The sequence below is a fragment of the Salvelinus alpinus genome, chromosome 17 (genome assembly GCF_045679555.1).
Source record: "Salvelinus alpinus chromosome 17, SLU_Salpinus.1, whole genome shotgun sequence".
Lineage (NCBI taxonomy): Eukaryota > Metazoa > Chordata > Actinopteri > Salmoniformes > Salmonidae > Salvelinus > Salvelinus alpinus.
This window is the reverse complement of record NC_092102.1, coordinates 34,906,914-34,931,223: the sequence shown is the minus strand read 5'-3', so window position 1 is coordinate 34,931,223 and position 24,310 is coordinate 34,906,914. Positions and strand designations below refer to the sequence as shown.

The 24,310-nt window shown below is 37.8% G+C and overlaps 1 protein-coding gene across 1 annotated transcript in view; it reads left to right on the top strand.

Moving 5' to 3' along the window:
- Positions 1-24,310, top strand: part of LOC139542833 (plexin-D1-like) — a 138,357-nt gene that overhangs the window by 67,910 nt on the left and 46,137 nt on the right. The window contains exons 15-18 of the mRNA XM_071348710.1: positions 22,540-22,679; positions 23,127-23,306; positions 23,934-24,018; positions 24,154-24,310. The exon at positions 24,154-24,310 is cut by the window's right edge and continues 110 nt beyond it. Of these exons, the coding sequence (XP_071204811.1) occupies positions 22,540-22,679; positions 23,127-23,306; positions 23,934-24,018; positions 24,154-24,310 (562 nt within the window). The remainder of the gene's footprint in view (positions 1-22,539; positions 22,680-23,126; positions 23,307-23,933; positions 24,019-24,153) is intronic.

Genomic DNA, 24,310 nt, shown 5'->3' with positions numbered 1-24,310 from the left:
TAAGGGTTCTAGTTCTCATCAACATGTATAGTATAACACTGATACTGTACAGTACTGTGGGGGTTCTAGTTCTCATCAACATGTATAGTATAACACTCATACTGTACAGTACTATGAGGATTCTAGTTCTCATCAACATGTATAGTATAACACTCATACTGTACAGTACTGTGGGGGTTCTAGTTCTCATCAACATGTATAGTATAATCACTCATACTGTACAGTACTGTGGGGGTTCTAGTTCTCATCAACATGTATAGTATAATCACTCATACTGTACAGTACTGTGAGGATTCTAGTTCTCATCAACATGTATTGTATAATCACTCATACTGTACAGTACTGTGAGGATTCTAGTTCTCATCAACATGTATAGTATAACACTCATACTGTACAGTACTGTGAGGATTCTAGTTCTCATCAACATGTATAGTATAATCACTCATACTGTACAGTACTGTGAGGGTTCTAGTTCTCATCAACATGTATTGTATAACACTCATACTGTACAGTACTGTGGGGGTTCTAGTTCTCATCAACATGTATTTTATAACACTCATACTGTACAGTACTGTGGGGTTTCTAGTTCTCATCAACATGTAGAGTATAATCACTCATACTGTACAGTACTGTGGGGGTTCTAGTTCTCATCAACATGTAGAGTATAATCACTCATACTGTACAGTACTGTGGGGGTTCTAGTTCTCATCAACATGTATTTTATAACACTCATACTGTACAGTACTGTAAGGGTTCTAGTTCTCATCAACATGTAGAGTATAATCACTCATACTGTACAGTACTGTGGGGGTTCTAGTTCTCATCAACATGTATTGTATAATCTCTCATACTGTACAGTACTGTGGGGGTTCTAGTTCTCATCAACATGTATAGTATAATCACTCATACTGTACAGTACTGTGAGGGTTCTAGTTCTCATCAACATGTATAGTATAACACTCATACTGTACAGTACTGTGAGGGTTCTAGTTCTCATCAACATGTATAATATAATCACTCATACTGTACAGTACTGTGAGGGTTCTAGTTCTCATCAACATGTATAGTATAACACTCATACTGTACAGTACTGTGAGGGTTCTAGTTCTCATCAACATGTATAGTATAACACTCATACTGTACAGTACTGTGGGGTTTCTAGTTCTCATCAACATGTATAGTATAATCACTCATACTGTACAGTACTGTAAGGGTTCTAGTTCTCATCAACATGTATAGTATAACACTCATACTGTACAGTACTGTGAGGGTTCTAGTTCTCATCAACATGTATAATATAATCACTCATACTGTAGAGTACTGTGAGGGTTCTAGTTCTCATCAACATGTATAGTATAACACTCATACTGTACAGTACTGTGAGGATTATAGTTCTTATCAACATGTATAGTATAACACTCATACTGTACAGTACTGTAAGGGTTCTAGTTCTCATCAACATGTATAGTATAATCACTCATACTGTACAGTACTGTGGGGGTTCTAGTTCTCATCAACATGTATAGTATAATCACTCATACTGTACAGTACTGTGGGGTTTCTAGTTCTCATCAACATGTATTGTATAACACTCATACTGTACAGTACTGTAAGGGTTCTAGTTCTCATCAACATGTATAGTATAATCACTCATACTGTACAGTACTGTAAGGGTTCTAGTTCTCATCAACATGTATAGTATAATCACTCATACTGTACAGTACTGTGAGGATTCTAGTTCTCATCAACATGTATAGTATAACACTCATACTGTACAGTACTGTAAGGGTTCTAGTTCTCATCAACATGTATAGTATAACACTCATACTGTACAGTACTGTGGGGTTTTTAGTTCTCATCAACATGTATAGTATAATCACTCATACTGTACAGTACTGTAAAGGTTCTAGTTCTCATCAACATGTATAGTATAATCACTCATACTGTACAGTACTGTGGGGGTTCTAGTTCTCATCAACATGTATAGTATAATCACTCATACTGTACAGTACTGTAAGGGTTCTAGTTCTCATCAACATGTATAGTATAATCACTCATACTGTACAGTACTGTGGGGGTTCTAGTTCTCATCAACATGTAGAGTATAATCACTCATACTGTACAGTACTGTAAGGGTTCTAGTTCTCATCAACATGTATAGTATAATCACTCATACTGTACAGTACTGTGGGGGTTCTAGTTCTCATCAACATGTATAGTATAACACTCATACTGTACAGTACTGTAAGGGTTCTAGTTCTCATCAACATGTATAGTATAACACTGATACTGTACAGTACTGTGGGGGTTCTAGTTCTCATCAACATGTATAGTATAACACTCATACTGTACAGTACTATGAGGATTCTAGTTCTCATCAACATGTATAGTATAACACTCATACTGTACAGTACTGTGGGGGTTCTAGTTCTCATCAACATGTATAGTATAATCACTCATACTGTACAGTACTGTGGGGGTTCTAGTTCTCATCAACATGTATAGTATAATCACTCATACTGTACAGTACTGTGAGGATTCTAGTTCTCATCAACATGTATTGTATAATCACTCATACTGTACAGTACTGTGAGGATTCTAGTTCTCATCAACATGTATAGTATAACACTCATACTGTACAGTACTGTGAGGATTCTAGTTCTCATCAACATGTATAGTATAATCACTCATACTGTACAGTACTGTGAGGGTTCTAGTTCTCATCAACATGTATTGTATAACACTCATACTGTACAGTACTGTGGGGGTTCTAGTTCTCATCAACATGTATTTTATAACACTCATACTGTACAGTACTGTGGGGTTTCTAGTTCTCATCAACATGTAGAGTATAATCACTCATACTGTACAGTACTGTGGGGGTTCTAGTTCTCATCAACATGTAGAGTATAATCACTCATACTGTACAGTACTGTGGGGGTTCTAGTTCTCATCAACATGTATTTTATAACACTCATACTGTACAGTACTGTAAGGGTTCTAGTTCTCATCAACATGTAGAGTATAATCACTCATACTGTACAGTACTGTGGGGGTTCTAGTTCTCATCAACATGTATTGTATAATCTCTCATACTGTACAGTACTGTGGGGGTTCTAGTTCTCATCAACATGTATAGTATAATCACTCATACTGTACAGTACTGTGAGGGTTCTAGTTCTCATCAACATGTATAGTATAACACTCATACTGTACAGTACTGTGAGGGTTCTAGTTCTCATCAACATGTATAATATAATCACTCATACTGTACAGTACTGTGAGGGTTCTAGTTCTCATCAACATGTATAGTATAACACTCATACTGTACAGTACTGTGAGGGTTCTAGTTCTCATCAACATGTATAGTATAACACTCATACTGTACAGTACTGTGGGGTTTCTAGTTCTCATCAACATGTATAGTATAATCACTCATACTGTACAGTACTGTAAGGGTTCTAGTTCTCATCAACATGTATAGTATAACACTCATACTGTACAGTACTGTGAGGGTTCTAGTTCTCATCAACATGTATAATATAATCACTCATACTGTAGAGTACTGTGAGGGTTCTAGTTCTCATCAACATGTATAGTATAACACTCATACTGTACAGTACTGTGAGGATTCTAGTTCTTATCAACATGTATAGTATAACACTCATACTGTACAGTACTGTAAGGGTTCTAGTTCTCATCAACATGTATAGTATAATCACTCATACTGTACAGTACTGTGGGGGTTCTAGTTCTCATCAACATGTATAGTATAATCACTCATACTGTACAGTACTGTGGGGTTTCTAGTTCTCATCAACATGTATTGTATAACACTCATACTGTACAGTACTGTAAGGGTTCTAGTTCTCATCAACATGTATAGTATAATCACTCATACTGTACAGTACTGTAAGGGTTCTAGTTCTCATCAACATGTATAGTATAATCACTCATACTGTACAGTACTGTGAGGATTCTAGTTCTCATCAACATGTATAGTATAACACTCATACTGTACAGTACTGTAAGGGTTCTAGTTCTCATCAACATGTATAGTATAACACTCATACTGTACAGTACTGTCGGGTTTTTAGTTCTCATCAACATGTATAGTATAATCACTCATACTGTACAGTACTGTAAGGGTTCTAGTTCTCATCAACATGTATAGTATAATCACTCATACTGTACAGTACTGTGAGGATTCTAGGTCTCATCAACATGTATAGTATAACACTCATACTGTACAGTACTGTGATGGTTCTAGTTCTCATCAACATGTATAGTATAATCACTCATACTGTACAGTACTGTGGGGGTTCTAGTTCTCATCAACATGCATTGTATAACACTCATACTGTACAGTACTGTGGGGGTTCTAGTTCTCATCAACATGTATAGTATAATCACTCATACTGTACAGTACTGTGGGGGTTCTAGTTCTCATCAACATGTTTTGTATAATCAGTCATACTGTACAGTACTGTGGGGGTTCTAGTTCTCATCAACATGTATTGTATAACACTCATACTGTACAGTACTGTGGGGGTTCTAGTTCTCATCAACATGTTTTGTATAGTCACTCATACTGTACAGTACTGTGGGGGTTCTAGTTCTCATCCACATGTATAGTATAACACTCATACTGTACAGTATTGTGGGGGTTCAAGTTATCATCAACATGTATAACACTCATACTGTACAGTACTGTGAGGGTTCTAGTTCTCATCAACATGTAGAGTGTAATCACTCATACTGTACAGTACTGTGGGGTTCTAGTTCTCATCAACATGTATAGTATAATCACTCATACTGTACAGTACTGTGGGGGTTCTAGTTCTCATCAACATGTATAGTATAACACTCATACTGTACAGTACTGTGGTGGTTCTAGTTCTCATCAACATGTAGAGTATAATCACTCATACTGTACAGTACTGTAAGGGTTCTAGTTCTCATCAACATGTATAGTATAATCACTCATACTGTACAGTACTGTGGGGGTTCTAGTTCTCATCAACATGTATAGTATAATCACTCATACTGTACAGTACTGTAAGGGTTCTAGTTCTCATCAACATGTATAGTATAATCACTCATACTGTACAGTACTGTGGGGGTTCTAGTTCTCATCAACATGTAGAGTATAATCACTCATACTGTACAGTACTGTAAGGGTTCTAGTTCTCATCAACATGTATAGTATAATCACTCATACTGTACAGTACTGTGGGGGTTCTAGTTCTCATCAACATGTATAGTATAACACTCATACTGTACAGTACTGTAAGGGTTCTAGTTCTCATCAACATGTATAGTATAACACTGATACTGTACAGTACTGTGGGGGTTCTAGTTCTCATCAACATGTATAGTATAACACTCATACTGTACAGTACTATGAGGATTCTAGTTCTCATCAACATGTATAGTATAACACTCATACTGTACAGTACTGTGGGGGTTCTAGTTCTCATCAACATGTATAGTATAATCACTCATACTGTACAGTACTGTGGGGGTTCTAGTTCTCATCAACATGTATAGTATAATCACTCATACTGTACAGTACTGTGAGGATTCTAGTTCTCATCAACATGTATTGTATAATCACTCATACTGTACAGTACTGTGAGGATTCTAGTTCTCATCAACATGTATAGTATAACACTCATACTGTACAGTACTGTGAGGATTCTAGTTCTCATCAACATGTATAGTATAATCACTCATACTGTACAGTACTGTGAGGGTTCTAGTTCTCATCAACATGTATTGTATAACACTCATACTGTACAGTACTGTGGGGGTTCTAGTTCTCATCAACATGTATTTTATAACACTCATACTGTACAGTACTGTGGGGTTTCTAGTTCTCATCAACATGTAGAGTATAATCACTCATACTGTACAGTACTGTGGGGGTTCTAGTTCTCATCAACATGTAGAGTATAATCACTCATACTGTACAGTACTGTGGGGGTTCTAGTTCTCATCAACATGTATTTTATAACACTCATACTGTACAGTACTGTAAGGGTTCTAGTTCTCATCAACATGTAGAGTATAATCACTCATACTGTACAGTACTGTGGGGGTTCTAGTTCTCATCAACATGTATTGTATAATCTCTCATACTGTACAGTACTGTGGGGGTTCTAGTTCTCATCAACATGTATAGTATAATCACTCATACTGTACAGTACTGTGAGGGTTCTAGTTCTCATCAACATGTATAGTATAACACTCATACTGTACAGTACTGTGAGGGTTCTAGTTCTCATCAACATGTATAATATAATCACTCATACTGTACAGTACTGTGAGGGTTCTAGTTCTCATCAACATGTATAGTATAACACTCATACTGTACAGTACTGTGAGGGTTCTAGTTCTCATCAACATGTATAGTATAACACTCATACTGTACAGTACTGTGGGGTTTCTAGTTCTCATCAACATGTATAGTATAATCACTCATACTGTACAGTACTGTAAGGGTTCTAGTTCTCATCAACATGTATAGTATAACACTCATACTGTACAGTACTGTGAGGGTTCTAGTTCTCATCAACATGTATAATATAATCACTCATACTGTAGAGTACTGTGAGGGTTCTAGTTCTCATCAACATGTATAGTATAACACTCATACTGTACAGTACTGTGAGGATTCTAGTTCTTATCAACATGTATAGTATAACACTCATACTGTACAGTACTGTAAGGGTTCTAGTTCTCATCAACATGTATAGTATAATCACTCATACTGTACAGTACTGTGGGGGTTCTAGTTCTCATCAACATGTATAGTATAATCACTCATACTGTACAGTACTGTGGGGTTTCTAGTTCTCATCAACATGTATTGTATAACACTCATACTGTACAGTACTGTAAGGGTTCTAGTTCTCATCAACATGTATAGTATAATCACTCATACTGTACAGTACTGTAAGGGTTCTAGTTCTCATCAACATGTATAGTATAATCACTCATACTGTACAGTACTGTGAGGATTCTAGTTCTCATCAACATGTATAGTATAACACTCATACTGTACAGTACTGTAAGGGTTCTAGTTCTCATCAACATGTATAGTATAACACTCATACTGTACAGTACTGTCGGGTTTTTAGTTCTCATCAACATGTATAGTATAATCACTCATACTGTACAGTACTGTAAGGGTTCTAGTTCTCATCAACATGTATAGTATAATCACTCATACTGTACAGTACTGTGAGGATTCTAGGTCTCATCAACATGTATAGTATAACACTCATACTGTACAGTACTGTGATGGTTCTAGTTCTCATCAACATGTATAGTATAATCACTCATACTGTACAGTACTGTGGGGGTTCTAGTTCTCATCAACATGCATTGTATAACACTCATACTGTACAGTACTGTGGGGGTTCTAGTTCTCATCAACATGTATAGTATAATCACTCATACTGTACAGTACTGTGGGGGTTCTAGTTCTCATCAACATGTTTTGTATAATCAGTCATACTGTACAGTACTGTGGGGGTTCTAGTTCTCATCAACATGTATTGTATAACACTCATACTGTACAGTACTGTGGGGGTTCTAGTTCTCATCAACATGTTTTGTATAGTCACTCATACTGTACAGTACTGTGGGGGTTCTAGTTCTCATCCACATGTATAGTATAACACTCATACTGTACAGTATTGTGGGGGTTCAAGTTATCATCAACATGTATAACACTCATACTGTACAGTACTGTGAGGGTTCTAGTTCTCATCAACATGTAGAGTGTAATCACTCATACTGTACAGTACTGTGGGGTTCTAGTTCTCATCAACATGTATAGTATAATCACTCATACTGTACAGTACTGTGGGGGTTCTAGTTCTCATCAACATGTATAGTATAACACTCATACTGTACAGTACTGTGGTGGTTCTAGTTCTCATCAACATGTAGAGTATAATCACTCATACTGTACAGTACTGTAAGGGTTCTAGTTCTCATCAACATGTATAGTATAATCACTCATACTGTACAGTACTGTGGGGGTTCTAGTTCTCATCAACATGTATAGTATAATCACTCATACTGTACAGTACTGTAAGGGTTCTAGTTCTCATCAACATGTATAGTATAATCACTCATACTGTACAGTACTGTGGGGGTTCTAGTTCTCATCAACATGTAGAGTATAATCACTCATACTGTACAGTACTGTAAGGGTTCTAGTTCTCATCAACATGTATAGTATAATCACTCATACTGTACAGTACTGTGGGGGTTCTAGTTCTCATCAACATGTATAGTATAACACTCATACTGTACAGTACTGTAAGGGTTCTAGTTCTCATCAACATGTATAGTATAACACTGATACTGTACAGTACTGTGGGGGTTCTAGTTCTCATCAACATGTATAGTATAACACTCATACTGTACAGTACTATGAGGATTCTAGTTCTCATCAACATGTATAGTATAATCACTCATACTGTACAGTACTGTGGGGGTTCTAGTTCTCATCAACATGTATAGTATAATCACTCATACTGTACAGTACTGTGAGGATTCTAGTTCTCATCAACATGTATTGTATAATCACTCATACTGTACAGTACTGTGAGGATTCTAGTTCTCATCAACATGTATAGTATAACACTCATACTGTACAGTACTGTGAGGATTCTAGTTCTCATCAACATGTATAGTATAATCACTCATACTGTACAGTACTGTGAGGGTTCTAGTTCTCATCAACATGTATTGTATAACACTCATACTGTACAGTACTGTGGGGGTTCTAGTTCTCATCAACATGTATTTTATAACACTCATACTGTACAGTACTGTGGGGTTTCTAGTTCTCATCAACATGTAGAGTATAATCACTCATACTGTACAGTACTGTGGGGGTTCTAGTTCTCATCAACATGTAGAGTATAATCACTCATACTGTACAGTACTGTGGGGGTTCTAGTTCTCATCAACATGTATTTTATAACACTCATACTGTACAGTACTGTAAGGGTTCTAGTTCTCATCAACATGTAGAGTATAATCACTCATACTGTACAGTACTGTGGGGGTTCTAGTTCTCATCAACATGTATTGTATAATCTCTCATACTGTACAGTACTGTGGGGGTTCTAGTTCTCATCAACATGTATAGTATAATCACTCATACTGTACAGTACTGTGAGGGTTCTAGTTCTCATCAACATGTATAGTATAACACTCATACTGTACAGTACTGTGAGGGTTCTAGTTCTCATCAACATGTATAATATAATCACTCATACTGTACAGTACTGTGAGGGTTCTAGTTCTCATCAACATGTATAGTATAACACTCATACTGTACAGTACTGTGAGGGTTCTAGTTCTCATCAACATGTATAGTATAACACTCATACTGTACAGTACTGTGGGGTTTCTAGTTCTCATCAACATGTATAGTATAATCACTCATACTGTACAGTACTGTAAGGGTTCTAGTTCTCATCAACATGTATAGTATAACACTCATACTGTACAGTACTGTGAGGGTTCTAGTTCTCATCAACATGTATAATATAATCACTCATACTGTAGAGTACTGTGAGGGTTCTAGTTCTCATCAACATGTATAGTATAACACTCATACTGTACAGTACTGTGAGGATTCTAGTTCTTATCAACATGTATAGTATAACACTCATACTGTACAGTACTGTAAGGGTTCTAGTTCTCATCAACATGTATAGTATAATCACTCATACTGTACAGTACTGTGGGGGTTCTAGTTCTCATCAACATGTATAGTATAATCACTCATACTGTACAGTACTGTGGGGTTTCTAGTTCTCATCAACATGTATTGTATAACACTCATACTGTACAGTACTGTAAGGGTTCTAGTTCTCATCAACATGTATAGTATAATCACTCATACTGTACAGTACTGTAAGGGTTCTAGTTCTCATCAACATGTATAGTATAATCACTCATACTGTACAGTACTGTGAGGATTCTAGTTCTCATCAACATGTATAGTATAACACTCATACTGTACAGTACTGTAAGGGTTCTAGTTCTCATCAACATGTATAGTATAACACTCATACTGTACAGTACTGTCGGGTTTTTAGTTCTCATCAACATGTATAGTATAATCACTCATACTGTACAGTACTGTAAGGGTTCTAGTTCTCATCAACATGTATAGTATAATCACTCATACTGTACAGTACTGTGAGGATTCTAGGTCTCATCAACATGTATAGTATAACACTCATACTGTACAGTACTGTGATGGTTCTAGTTCTCATCAACATGTATAGTATAATCACTCATACTGTACAGTACTGTGGGGGTTCTAGTTCTCATCAACATGCATTGTATAACACTCATACTGTACAGTACTGTGGGGGTTCTAGTTCTCATCAACATGTATAGTATAATCACTCATACTGTACAGTACTGTGGGGGTTCTAGTTCTCATCAACATGTTTTGTATAATCAGTCATACTGTACAGTACTGTGGGGGTTCTAGTTCTCATCAACATGTATTGTATAACACTCATACTGTACAGTACTGTGGGGGTTCTAGTTCTCATCAACATGTTTTGTATAGTCACTCATACTGTACAGTACTGTGGGGGTTCTAGTTCTCATCCACATGTATAGTATAACACTCATACTGTACAGTATTGTGGGGGTTCAAGTTATCATCAACATGTATAACACTCATACTGTACAGTACTGTGAGGGTTCTAGTTCTCATCAACATGTAGAGTGTAATCACTCATACTGTACAGTACTGTGGGGTTCTAGTTCTCATCAACATGTATAGTATAATCACTCATACTGTACAGTACTGTGGGGGTTCTAGTTCTCATCAACATGTATAGTATAACACTCATACTGTACAGTACTGTGGTGGTTCTAGTTCTCATCAACATGTAGAGTATAATCACTCATACTGTACAGTACTGTAAGGGTTCTAGTTCTCATCAACATGTATAGTATAATCACTCATACTGTACAGTACTGTGGGGGTTCTAGTTCTCATCAACATGTATAGTATAATCACTCATACTGTACAGTACTGTAAGGGTTCTAGTTCTCATCAACATGTATAGTATAATCACTCATACTGTACAGTACTGTGGGGGTTCTAGTTCTCATCAACATGTAGAGTATAATCACTCATACTGTACAGTACTGTAAGGGTTCTAGTTCTCATCAACATGTATAGTATAATCACTCATACTGTACAGTACTGTGGGGGTTCTAGTTCTCATCAACATGTATAGTATAACACTCATACTGTACAGTACTGTAAGGGTTCTAGTTCTCATCAACATGTATAGTATAACACTGATACTGTACAGTACTGTGGGGGTTCTAGTTCTCATCAACATGTATAGTATAACACTCATACTGTACAGTACTATGAGGATTCTAGTTCTCATCAACATGTATAGTATAACACTCATACTGTACAGTACTGTGGGGGTTCTAGTTCTCATCAACATGTATAGTATAATCACTCATACTGTACAGTACTGTGGGGGTTCTAGTTCTCATCAACATGTATAGTATAATCACTCATACTGTACAGTACTGTGAGGATTCTAGTTCTCATCAACATGTATTGTATAATCACTCATACTGTACAGTACTGTGAGGATTCTAGTTCTCATCAACATGTATAGTATAACACTCATACTGTACAGTACTGTGAGGATTCTAGTTCTCATCAACATGTATAGTATAATCACTCATACTGTACAGTACTGTGAGGATTCTAGTTCTCATCAACATGTATAGTATAACACTCATACTGTACAGTACTGTGAGGATTCTAGTTCTCATCAACATGTATAGTATAATCACTCATACTGTACAGTACTGTGAGGGTTCTAGTTCTCATCAACATGTATTGTATAACACTCATACTGTACAGTACTGTGGGGGTTCTAGTTCTCATCAACATGTATTTTATAACACTCATACTGTACAGTACTGTGGGGTTTCTAGTTCTCATCAACATGTAGAGTATAATCACTCATACTGTACAGTACTGTGGGGGTTCTAGTTCTCATCAACATGTAGAGTATAATCACTCATACTGTACAGTACTGTGGGGGTTCTAGTTCTCATCAACATGTATTTTATAACACTCATACTGTACAGTACTGTAAGGGTTCTAGTTCTCATCAACATGTAGAGTATAATCACTCATACTGTACAGTACTGTGGGGGTTCTAGTTCTCATCAACATGTATTGTATAATCTCTCATACTGTACAGTACTGTGGGGGTTCTAGTTCTCATCAACATGTATAGTATAATCACTCATACTGTACAGTACTGTGAGGGTTCTAGTTCTCATCAACATGTATAGTATAACACTCATACTGTACAGTACTGTGAGGGTTCTAGTTCTCATCAACATGTATAATATAATCACTCATACTGTACAGTACTGTGAGGGTTCTAGTTCTCATCAACATGTATAGTATAACACTCATACTGTACAGTACTGTGAGGGTTCTAGTTCTCATCAACATGTATAGTATAACACTCATACTGTACAGTACTGTGGGGTTTCTAGTTCTCATCAACATGTATAGTATAATCACTCATACTGTACAGTACTGTAAGGGTTCTAGTTCTCATCAACATGTATAGTATAACACTCATACTGTACAGTACTGTGAGGGTTCTAGTTCTCATCAACATGTATAATATAATCACTCATACTGTAGAGTACTGTGAGGGTTCTAGTTCTCATCAACATGTATAGTATAACACTCATACTGTACAGTACTGTGAGGATTCTAGTTCTTATCAACATGTATAGTATAACACTCATACTGTACAGTACTGTAAGGGTTCTAGTTCTCATCAACATGTATAGTATAATCACTCATACTGTACAGTACTGTGGGGGTTCTAGTTCTCATCAACATGTATAGTATAATCACTCATACTGTACAGTACTGTGGGGTTTCTAGTTCTCATCAACATGTATTGTATAACACTCATACTGTACAGTACTGTAAGGGTTCTAGTTCTCATCAACATGTATAGTATAATCACTCATACTGTACAGTACTGTAAGGGTTCTAGTTCTCATCAACATGTATAGTATAATCACTCATACTGTACAGTACTGTGAGGATTCTAGTTCTCATCAACATGTATAGTATAACACTCATACTGTACAGTACTGTAAGGGTTCTAGTTCTCATCAACATGTATAGTATAACACTCATACTGTACAGTACTGTCGGGTTTTTAGTTCTCATCAACATGTATAGTATAATCACTCATACTGTACAGTACTGTAAGGGTTCTAGTTCTCATCAACATGTATAGTATAATCACTCATACTGTACAGTACTGTGAGGATTCTAGGTCTCATCAACATGTATAGTATAACACTCATACTGTACAGTACTGTGATGGTTCTAGTTCTCATCAACATGTATAGTATAATCACTCATACTGTACAGTACTGTGGGGGTTCTAGTTCTCATCAACATGCATTGTATAACACTCATACTGTACAGTACTGTGGGGGTTCTAGTTCTCATCAACATGTATAGTATAATCACTCATACTGTACAGTACTGTGGGGGTTCTAGTTCTCATCAACATGTTTTGTATAATCAGTCATACTGTACAGTACTGTGGGGGTTCTAGTTCTCATCAACATGTATTGTATAACACTCATACTGTACAGTACTGTGGGGGTTCTAGTTCTCATCAACATGTTTTGTATAGTCACTCATACTGTACAGTACTGTGGGGGTTCTAGTTCTCATCCACATGTATAGTATAACACTCATACTGTACAGTATTGTGGGGGTTCAAGTTATCATCAACATGTATAACACTCATACTGTACAGTACTGTGAGGGTTCTAGTTCTCATCAACATGTAGAGTGTAATCACTCATACTGTACAGTACTGTGGGGTTCTAGTTCTCATCAACATGTATAGTATAATCACTCATACTGTACAGTACTGTGGGGGTTCTAGTTCTCATCAACATGTATAGTATAACACTCATACTGTACAGTACTGTGGTGGTTCTAGTTCTCATCAACATGTAGAGTATAATCACTCATACTGTACAGTACTGTAAGGGTTCTAGTTCTCATCAACATGTATAGTATAATCACTCATACTGTACAGTACTGTGGGGGTTCTAGTTCTCATCAACATGTATAGTATAATCACTCATACTGTACAGTACTGTAAGGGTTCTAGTTCTCATCAACATGTATAGTATAATCACTCATACTGTACAGTACTGTGGGGGTTCTAGTTCTCATCAACATGTAGAGTATAATCACTCATACTGTACAGTACTGTAAGGGTTCTAGTTCTCATCAACATGTATAGTATAATCACTCATACTGTACAGTACTGTGGGGGTTCTAGTTCTCATCAACATGTATAGTATAACACTCATACTGTACAGTACTGTAAGGGTTCTAGTTCTCATCAACATGTATAGTATAACACTGATACTGTACAGTACTGTGGGGGTTCTAGTTCTCATCAACATGTATAGTATAACACTCATACTGTACAGTACTATGAGGATTCTAGTTCTCATCAACATGTATAGTATAACACTCATACTGTACAGTACTGTGGGGGTTCTAGTTCTCATCAACATGTATAGTATAATCACTCATACTGTACAGTACTGTGGGGGTTCTAGTTCTCATCAACATGTATAGTATAATCACTCATACTGTACAGTACTGTGAGGATTCTAGTTCTCATCAACATGTATTGTATAATCACTCATACTGTACAGTACTGTGAGGATTCTAGTTCTCATCAACATGTATAGTATAACACTCATACTGTACAGTACTGTGAGGATTCTAGTTCTCATCAACATGTATAGTATAATCACTCATACTGTACAGTACTGTGAGGGTTCTAGTTCTCATCAACATGTATTGTATAACACTCATACTGTACAGTACTGTGGGGGTTCTAGTTCTCATCAACATGTATTTTATAACACTCATACTGTACAGTACTGTGGGGTTTCTAGTTCTCATCAACATGTAGAGTATAATCACTCATACTGTACAGTACTGTGGGGGTTCTAGTTCTCATCAACATGTAGAGTATAATCACTCATACTGTACAGTACTGTGGGGGTTCTAGTTCTCATCAACATGTATTTTATAACACTCATACTGTACAGTACTGTAAGGGTTCTAGTTCTCATCAACATGTAGAGTATAATCACTCATACTGTACAGTACTGTGGGGGTTCTAGTTCTCATCAACATGTATTGTATAATCTCTCATACTGTACAGTACTGTGGGGGTTCTAGTTCTCATCAACATGTATAGTATAATCACTCATACTGTACAGTACTGTGAGGGTTCTAGTTCTCATCAACATGTATAGTATAACACTCATACTGTACAGTACTGTGAGGGTTCTAGTTCTCATCAACATGTATAATATAATCACTCATACTGTACAGTACTGTGAGGGTTCTAGTTCTCATCAACATGTATAGTATAACACTCATACTGTACAGTACTGTGAGGGTTCTAGTTCTCATCAACATGTATAGTATAACACTCATACTGTACAGTACTGTGGGGTTTCTAGTTCTCATCAACATGTATAGTATAATCACTCATACTGTACAGTACTGTAAGGGTTCTAGTTCTCATCAACATGTATAGTATAACACTCATACTGTACAGTACTGTGAGGGTTCTAGTTCTCATCAACATGTATAATATAATCACTCATACTGTAGAGTACTGTGAGGGTTCTAGTTCTCATCAACATGTATAGTATAACACTCATACTGTACAGTACTGTGAGGATTCTAGTTCTTATCAACATGTATAGTATAACACTCATACTGTACAGTACTGTAAGGGTTCTAGTTCTCATCAACATGTATAGTATAATCACTCATACTGTACAGTACTGTGGGGGTTCTAGTTCTCATCAACATGTATAGTATAATCACTCATACTGTACAGTACTGTGGGGTTTCTAGTTCTCATCAACATGTATTGTATAACACTCATACTGTACAGTACTGTAAGGGTTCTAGTTCTCATCAACATGTATAGTATAATCACTCATACTGTACAGTACTGTAAGGGTTCTAGTTCTCATCAACATGTATAGTATAATCACTCATACTGTACAGTACTGTGAGGATTCTAGTTCTCATCAACATGTATAGTATAACACTCATACTGTACAGTACTGTAAGGGTTCTAGTTCTCATCAACATGTATAGTATAACACTCATACTGTACAGTACTGTGGGGTTTTTAGTTCTCATCAACATGTATAGTATAATCACTCATACTGTACAGTACTGTAAAGGTTCTAGTTCTCATCAACATGTATAGTATAATCACTCATACTGTACAGTACTGTGGGGGTTCTAGTTCTCATCAACATGTATAGTATAATCACTCATACTGTACAGTACTGTAAGGGTTCTAGTTCTCATCAACATGTATAGTATAATCACTCATACTGTACAGTACTGTGGGGGTTCTAGTTCTCATCAACATGTAGAGTATAATCACTCATACTGTACAGTACTGTAAGGGTTCTAGTTCTCATCAACATGTATAGTATAATCACTCATACTGTACAGTACTGTGGGGGTTCTAGTTCTCATCAACATGTATAGTATAACACTCATACTGTACAGTACTGTAAGGGTTCTAGTTCTCATCAACATGTATAGTATAACACTGATACTGTACAGTACTGTGGGGGTTCTAGTTCTCATCAACATGTATAGTATAACACTCATACTGTACAGTACTATGAGGATTCTAGTTCTCATCAACATGTATAGTATAACACTCATACTGTACAGTACTGTGGGGGTTCTAGTTCTCATCAACATGTATAGTATAATCACTCATACTGTACAGTACTGTGGGGGTTCTAGTTCTCATCAACATGTATAGTATAATCACTCATACTGTACAGTACTGTGAGGATTCTAGTTCTCATCAACATGTATTGTATAATCACTCATACTGTACAGTACTGTGAGGATTCTAGTTCTCATCAACATGTATAGTATAACACTCATACTGTACAGTACTGTGAGGATTCTAGTTCTCATCAACATGTATAGTATAATCACTCATACTGTACAGTACTGTGAGGGTTCTAGTTCTCATCAACATGTATTGTATAACACTCATACTGTACAGTACTGTGGGGGTTCTAGTTCTCATCAACATGTATTTTATAACACTCATACTGTACAGTACTGTGGGGTTTCTAGTTCTCATCAACATGTAGAGTATAATCACTCATACTGTACAGTACTGTGGGGGTTCTAGTTCTCATCAACATGTAGAGTATAATCACTCATACTGTACAGTACTGTGGGGGTTCTAGTTCTCATCAACATGTATTTTATAACACTCATACTGTACAGTACTGTAAGGGTTCTAGTTCTCATCAACATGTAGAGTATAATCACTCATACTGTACAGTACTGTGGGGGTTCTAGTTCTCATCAACATGTATTGTATAATCTCTCATACTGTACAGTACTGTGGGGGTTCTAGTTCTCATCAACATGTATAGTATAATCACTCATACTGTACAGTACTGTGAGGGTTCTAGTTCTCATCAACATGTATAGTATAACACTCATACTGTACAGTACTGTGAGGGTTCTAGTTCTCATCAACATGTATAATATAATCACTCATACTGTACAGTACTGTGAGGGTTCTAGTTCTCATCAACATGTATAGTATAACACTCATACTGTACAGTACTGTGAGGGTTCTAGTTCTCATCAACATGTATAGTATAACACTCATACTGTACAGTACTGTGGGGTTTCTAGTTCTCATCAACATGTATAGTATAATCACTCATACTGTACAGTACTGTAAGGGTTCTAGTTCTCATCAACATGTATAGTATAACACTCATACTGTACAGTACTGTGAGGGTTCTAGTTCTCATCAACATGTATAATATAATCACTCATACTGTAGAGTACTGTGAGGGTTCTAGTTCTCATCAACATGTATAGTATAACACTCATACTGTACAGTACTGTGAGGATTCTAGTTCTTATCAACATGTATAGTATAACACTCATACTGTACAGTACTGTAAGGGTTCTAGTTCTCATCAACATGTATAGTATAATCACTCATACTGTACAGTACTGTGGGGGTTCTAGTTCTCATCAACATGTATAGTATAATCACTCATACTGTACAGTACTGTGGGGTTTCTAGTTCTCATCAACATGTATTGTATAACACTCATACTGTACAGTACTGTAAGGGTTCTAGTTCTCATCAACATGTATAGTATAATCACTCATACTGTACAGTACTGTAAGGGTTCTAGTTCTCATCAACATGTATAGTATAATCACTCATACTGTACAGTACTGTGAGGATTCTAGTTCTCATCAACATGTATAGTATAACACTCATACTGTACAGTACTGTAAGGGTTCTAGTTCTCATCAACATGTATAGTATAACACTCATACTGTACAGTACTGTCGGGTTTTTAGTTCTCATCAACATGTATAGTATAATCACTCATACTGTACAGTACTGTGAGGATTCTAGGTCTCATCAACATGTATAGTATAACACTCATACTGTACAGTACTGTGATGGTTCTAGTTCTCATCAACATGTATAGTATAATCACTCATACTGTACAGTACTGTGGGGGTTCTAGTTCTCATCAACATGCATTGTATAACACTCATACTGTACAGTACTGTGGGGGTTCTAGTTCTCATCAACATGTATAGTATAATCACTCATACTGTACAGTACTGTGAGGGGTCTAGTTCTCATCAACATGTATAGTATAACACTCATACTGTACAGTACTGTGGGGGTTCTAGTTCTCATCAACATGTATAATATAATCACTCATACTGTACAGTACTGTGGGGGTTCTAGTTCTCATCAACATGTAGAGTATAATCACTCATACTGTACAGTACTGTGGGGGTTCTAGTTCTCATCAACATGTATTGTATAATCACTCATACTATACAGTACTGTAAGGGTTCTAGTTCTCATCAACATTTATTGTATAACACTCATACTGTACAGTACTGTGGGGGTTCTAGTTCTCATCAACATTTATTGTATAACACTCATACTGTACAGTACTGTGGGGGTTCTAGTTCTCATCAACATGTAGAGTGTAATCACTCATACTGTACAGTACTGTGAGGGTTCTAGTTCTCATCAACATTTATTGTATAACACTCATACTGTACAGTACTGTAAGGGTTCTAGTTCTCATCAACATGTATTGTATAATCACTCATACTGTACAGTACTGTGGGGGTTCTAGTTCTCATCAACATGTATTGTATAACACTCATACTGTACAGTACTGTGGGGGTTCTAGTTCTCATCAACATGTTTTGTATAATCACTCATACTGTACAGTACTGTGGGGGTTCTAGTTCTCATCCACATGTATAGTATAACACTCATACTGTACAGTACTGTGGGGGTTCTAGTTCTCATCAACATGTATAGTATAACACTCATACTGTACAGTACTGTGGGGGTTCTAGTTCTCATCAACATGTATAGTATAACACTCATACTGTACAGTACTGTGGGGGTTCTAGTTCTCATCAACATGTTTTGTATAATCACTCATACTGTACAGTACTGTGGGGGTTCTAGTTCTCATCCACATGTATAGTATAACACTCATACTGTACAGTACTGTGGGGGTTCTAGTTCTCATCAACATGTATAGTATAACACTCATACTGTACAGTACTGTGGGGGTTCTAGTTCTCATCAACATGTATTGTATAACACTCATACTGTACAGTACTGTGGGGGTTCTAGTTCTCATCAACATGTATAGTATAATCACTCATACTGTACAGTACTGTAAGGGTTCTAGTTCTCATCAACATGTATAGTATAATCACTCATACTGTACAGTACTGTGGGGGTTCTAGTTCTCATCAACATGTATAGTATAACACTCATACTGTACAGTACTGTGGGGGTTCTAGTTCTCATCAACATGTATAGTATAATCACTCATACTGTACAGTACTGTAAGGGTTCTAGTTCTCATCAACATGTATAGTATAATCACTCATACTGTACAGTACTGTGGGGGTTCTAGTTCTCATCAACATGTTTTGTATAATCAGTCATACTGTACAGTACTGTGGGGGTTCTAGTTCTCATCAACATGTATTGTATAACACTCATACTGTACAGTACTGTGGGGGTTCTAGTTCTCATCAACATGTTTTGTATAGTCACTCATACTGTACAGTACTGTGGGGGTTCTAGTTCTCATCCACATGTATAGTATAACACTCATACTGTACAGTACTGTGGGGGTTCTAGTTCTCATCAACATGTATACTATAATCACTCATACTGTACAGTACTGTGGGGGTTCTAGTTCTCATCAACATGTATAATATAATCACTCATACTGTACAGTACTGTGAGGGTTCTAGTTCTCATCAACATGTATAGTATAATACTCATACTGTACAGTACTGTGGGGGTTCTAGTTCTCATCAACATGTATAGTATAATCACTCATACTGTACAGTACTGTGAGGGTTCTAGTTCTCATCAACATGTATAGTATAACACTCATACTGTACAGTACTGTGAGGATTCTAGTTCTCCCTCTCTCCTGCATTTGGCCACAAGTTCTCATCAACATCAGATCTTATGTCTTCTCTGGCGATGCATCTTGGAAAGTATATTCTGGAATGTCTAATCCAACCCTGGCAGTCTTCAGGAGAAGTGTCTCCTTACCTCGCATCCAGTAAGGACATCTAGTCATGTGGATGGTGGTCACCTTCCACCTCCACGCAGAAAAACTCCTCTATGGGCTTTAGGAATGTGGAGTATGGAGGCAGGAATACTACTGACATCCTGGGATGTGCAGCAAAGTGGTGGAATGCCACATTATCCCACACAACAACGAAGGTAGGGGAGTTTCTTGCCCCTCTCTCCTCCGCTGACAAGTCGATTATGCAGGTCATCCAGAAAAGAAACGAGCCTCTCTGTATTGTAGGGGCCAATGAGGTATTTGTGTAACAGCACACCATCATTGGACAGTGCTGCACACATTGTGATGTTAGCTCCTCTCTGGCCTGGGACATCCACGGTTGCTCTCTGTCCAATCACATTTCTTCATCTGCGGCGTGTTTTTGCCAGGTTGAATCCAGCTTCATCCACAAAGATGAATGTATGTGCAGTTTGCCTGGCTTCCATCTCCAGTATTATCTAATACAGTAATACAGTAAATCCACAATTTTACAGTACTTTACATTATCCATAGCTGTGTTTGTACCCTGTTTGGTTATTGAACAGACATCTTACCTGGACATATTGATACCAGAGTTCTTTCACACATTCACTTTTTCTCTCAAAGGGTACCGTGTACAACTGCTTCATCCTTAGTTTCTCTAGGACTCTGGTAATTGTTGTTGTGCTGACCGTTTTCACATTCCCAAAAGTGATATTGTCTTCCAGCACTGTCCTGAATTTCCCGCAGTTTTATTGCATTGTGGCCAATTACCATGTCAATAATGGCAATTTCCTGCGCATCTGATAATATTCTGCCTCTCCCTCCTGTGGGAGGCAACCTTTGGATCCTACTGAAAAACACAAAACAATCAATATATTTCAAAATGTCAGTACATGTAAAAATGTGAACATACTGTATTGTACTGCAATAATAGTTAAATTGTCATTGAAGGATGCACATCTCACCTGTTGTTTTACCGGAAAATTTGTACTATTGATGCAACTGTTGAACGCTGAAGATTTGGTTCCACCCTTAAACCAGCCTCTCTCAAATGAGACCATGGTTTACAACAATAATTGTGGCCCTTATCTCATCAGAGACCACCGCTCTTGGTCTTCCTCTCCTTTGTCCTCCACACATTCTCCCTCTCCCTGCCACTCTTCTTGCCCCACCAACCTTCCTTGATCCATGTTTCCAAACTAAATCATTCCGAAGCCGTCCTCTTATGTCTGTTTGATAACGAGATTAAAAACAGGACACTTGGGTAGGCTTTCAGCTGAAATTGCAATCAGCTGTGTTTGGAATAATTACATTTTCTGCTGAGATTTTCTATATGTTTCAATCTGGTTACTGCAGAAATGCACAACATTTGCCATCATTCTGTTTTGAATGTGTTTTTAACAGTTTTGGAAACAGTGTGTCAGCATTTGAAAACATGCTGCAAATATATAGTTTAGCAGGTGGTGGAGTATGAATGAGAAAAGAGCTCATGGATTTCGGAGAATGTGGTCATTGAAAGCATTTTGTGTGAAAGCAATGAAAAAAGATTCACAGCTTGGACCACATACACTTCTGTTTCGCTGACTGTGTGAAGAGTTTTGACAATGTAACTTCAGTTTTGACCAATGCATGTTAGCAATTGAAAGAAACGGTAATAACAACATGGCACATTAATATGTCCCACTTCCACCCCAGGTCCCCAAGCTGCTGTCTATGGAGCCTAGGAAAGGCTCTCGTTCAGGGGGAACCAGGGTGACCATCAGGGGGGAGCACCTGGACACTGGCTCTCAGGTCAGAGTCAAGGTCAACGGCACCCAGGACTGCACCATACTCACGTGAGTCTTACTGTGTGAATTATTAAATCGTCTTCACTGTTGGACTTGTATGTTGCTGTGCTGAATCTGTAGGCTTTGTGTTATTCTAAAGGAGACAGTCCAGTTGAGTTGTTTGGTTATATCGTGCGTGAGGTATTGTTATTTCTTCAGCTGCTGCATTTGTTGTCTGTTCAGAGGCTCTGTTTTGGTTCTTGGCTGTATTTGTTATGGAAACTGTCTTGGTGTGTGGTTTTATTATGCTGATTGTGTGGTATTATTGTGTCCTTGTGCATCTCCGTGTGTGTGTGTGTGTGTGTGTGTGTGTGTGTGTGTGTGTGTGTGTGTGTGTGTGTGTGTGTGTGTGTGTGTGTGTGTGTGTGTGTGTGTGTGTGTGTGTGTGTGTGTGTGTGTGTGTGTGTGTGTGTGTGTGTGTGTGTGTGTGTGTGTGTGCGTGCGTGCGTGCTCCAGGCTAACCAAAGACACCATCGAGTGCACCATACCTGCGGCCCTGCACACACACACTGAGGCGGTGTCGGTGTGTGTGGAGTTTGAGGACATTCCCTGTCAGAGCTCTGAGCTTCTCACCCAGTACATCTATGAGAAAAACCCCACCATCAGCTACATCAAACCCAGGAAGAGCTACCTCAGGTTCACACACACACATACAGTACATACATATACACACACAGACACAGACACACACACAGACGCACACACACACACACACAGGCACACACACACACACACAAACAGACGCACACAAACAGACACAACATACAAACGCACACAGAGAGAACAGTCAGTATTCTGCACTTTTTCTGCACTAACATTCCATAGTTTCCATTTATCCAGTGTTCATAGATAAACCACAGTGTTATATTGACAAATGAGAGTATGAAATCATGTAGAAAATATTATTGCATTAATTATACAGCTCTTGTAGTTCCTTTACACCACACAATCTCTCTTGGAGGGTTTCTCTGGAATCCGACCACAGAGATGACATACTGAGTCTTCCTGATGTCTTCCTGATGCTCTGTGGCTTCTCCAGGCCTGTTTCTGTGTGTGTGTTGGTTTTAAATGACACCTCATGTGTGAGACAGGCCCCTGAGAGAGAGCACAATGGGTCTGATTGGCATGTGTGCTGACACTGACTGTGTGGTTGTGTGTGCTCTCTGTCTCTAACCAGAGTGGTTGTCTGTGTTCCCTATTTCTGACCATATGTGTTTGCGTGTAGTTGTGTGTGCTCTGACCATAAGTTGTTGTGTGTTCCAGTGGCGGTCGGACCATCACAGTGACGGGGCAAGGTTTTGACCTGGTACAGAGCGTCACTATGGAGGTGCTGGGCATCGGACAGGATGTGAGTCACAACAGGGAACCTCTCTGGTTGAATAGATTAACTCCTGAAGTATCTAACATCTTAGAAGAAGCTGAAAAAACGGAAGTGAATGAATAGAATGGACTCCTCTTTCTCATCCTCATTGTCTTTCCTCAGGCCTGTAAAGTGCAGTCTCCCTCCATGATCACATGCTCCTCCCCCGCCTCCAGCCAATCCCAGCAGGCCACGGTAGAGTTCTTGCTGAATGGAGTTCTCTACACAGGAGATGGCCCCGCCTTTGACGGCCCAGACCAGGAGGAAGAGGAGGAGCCTC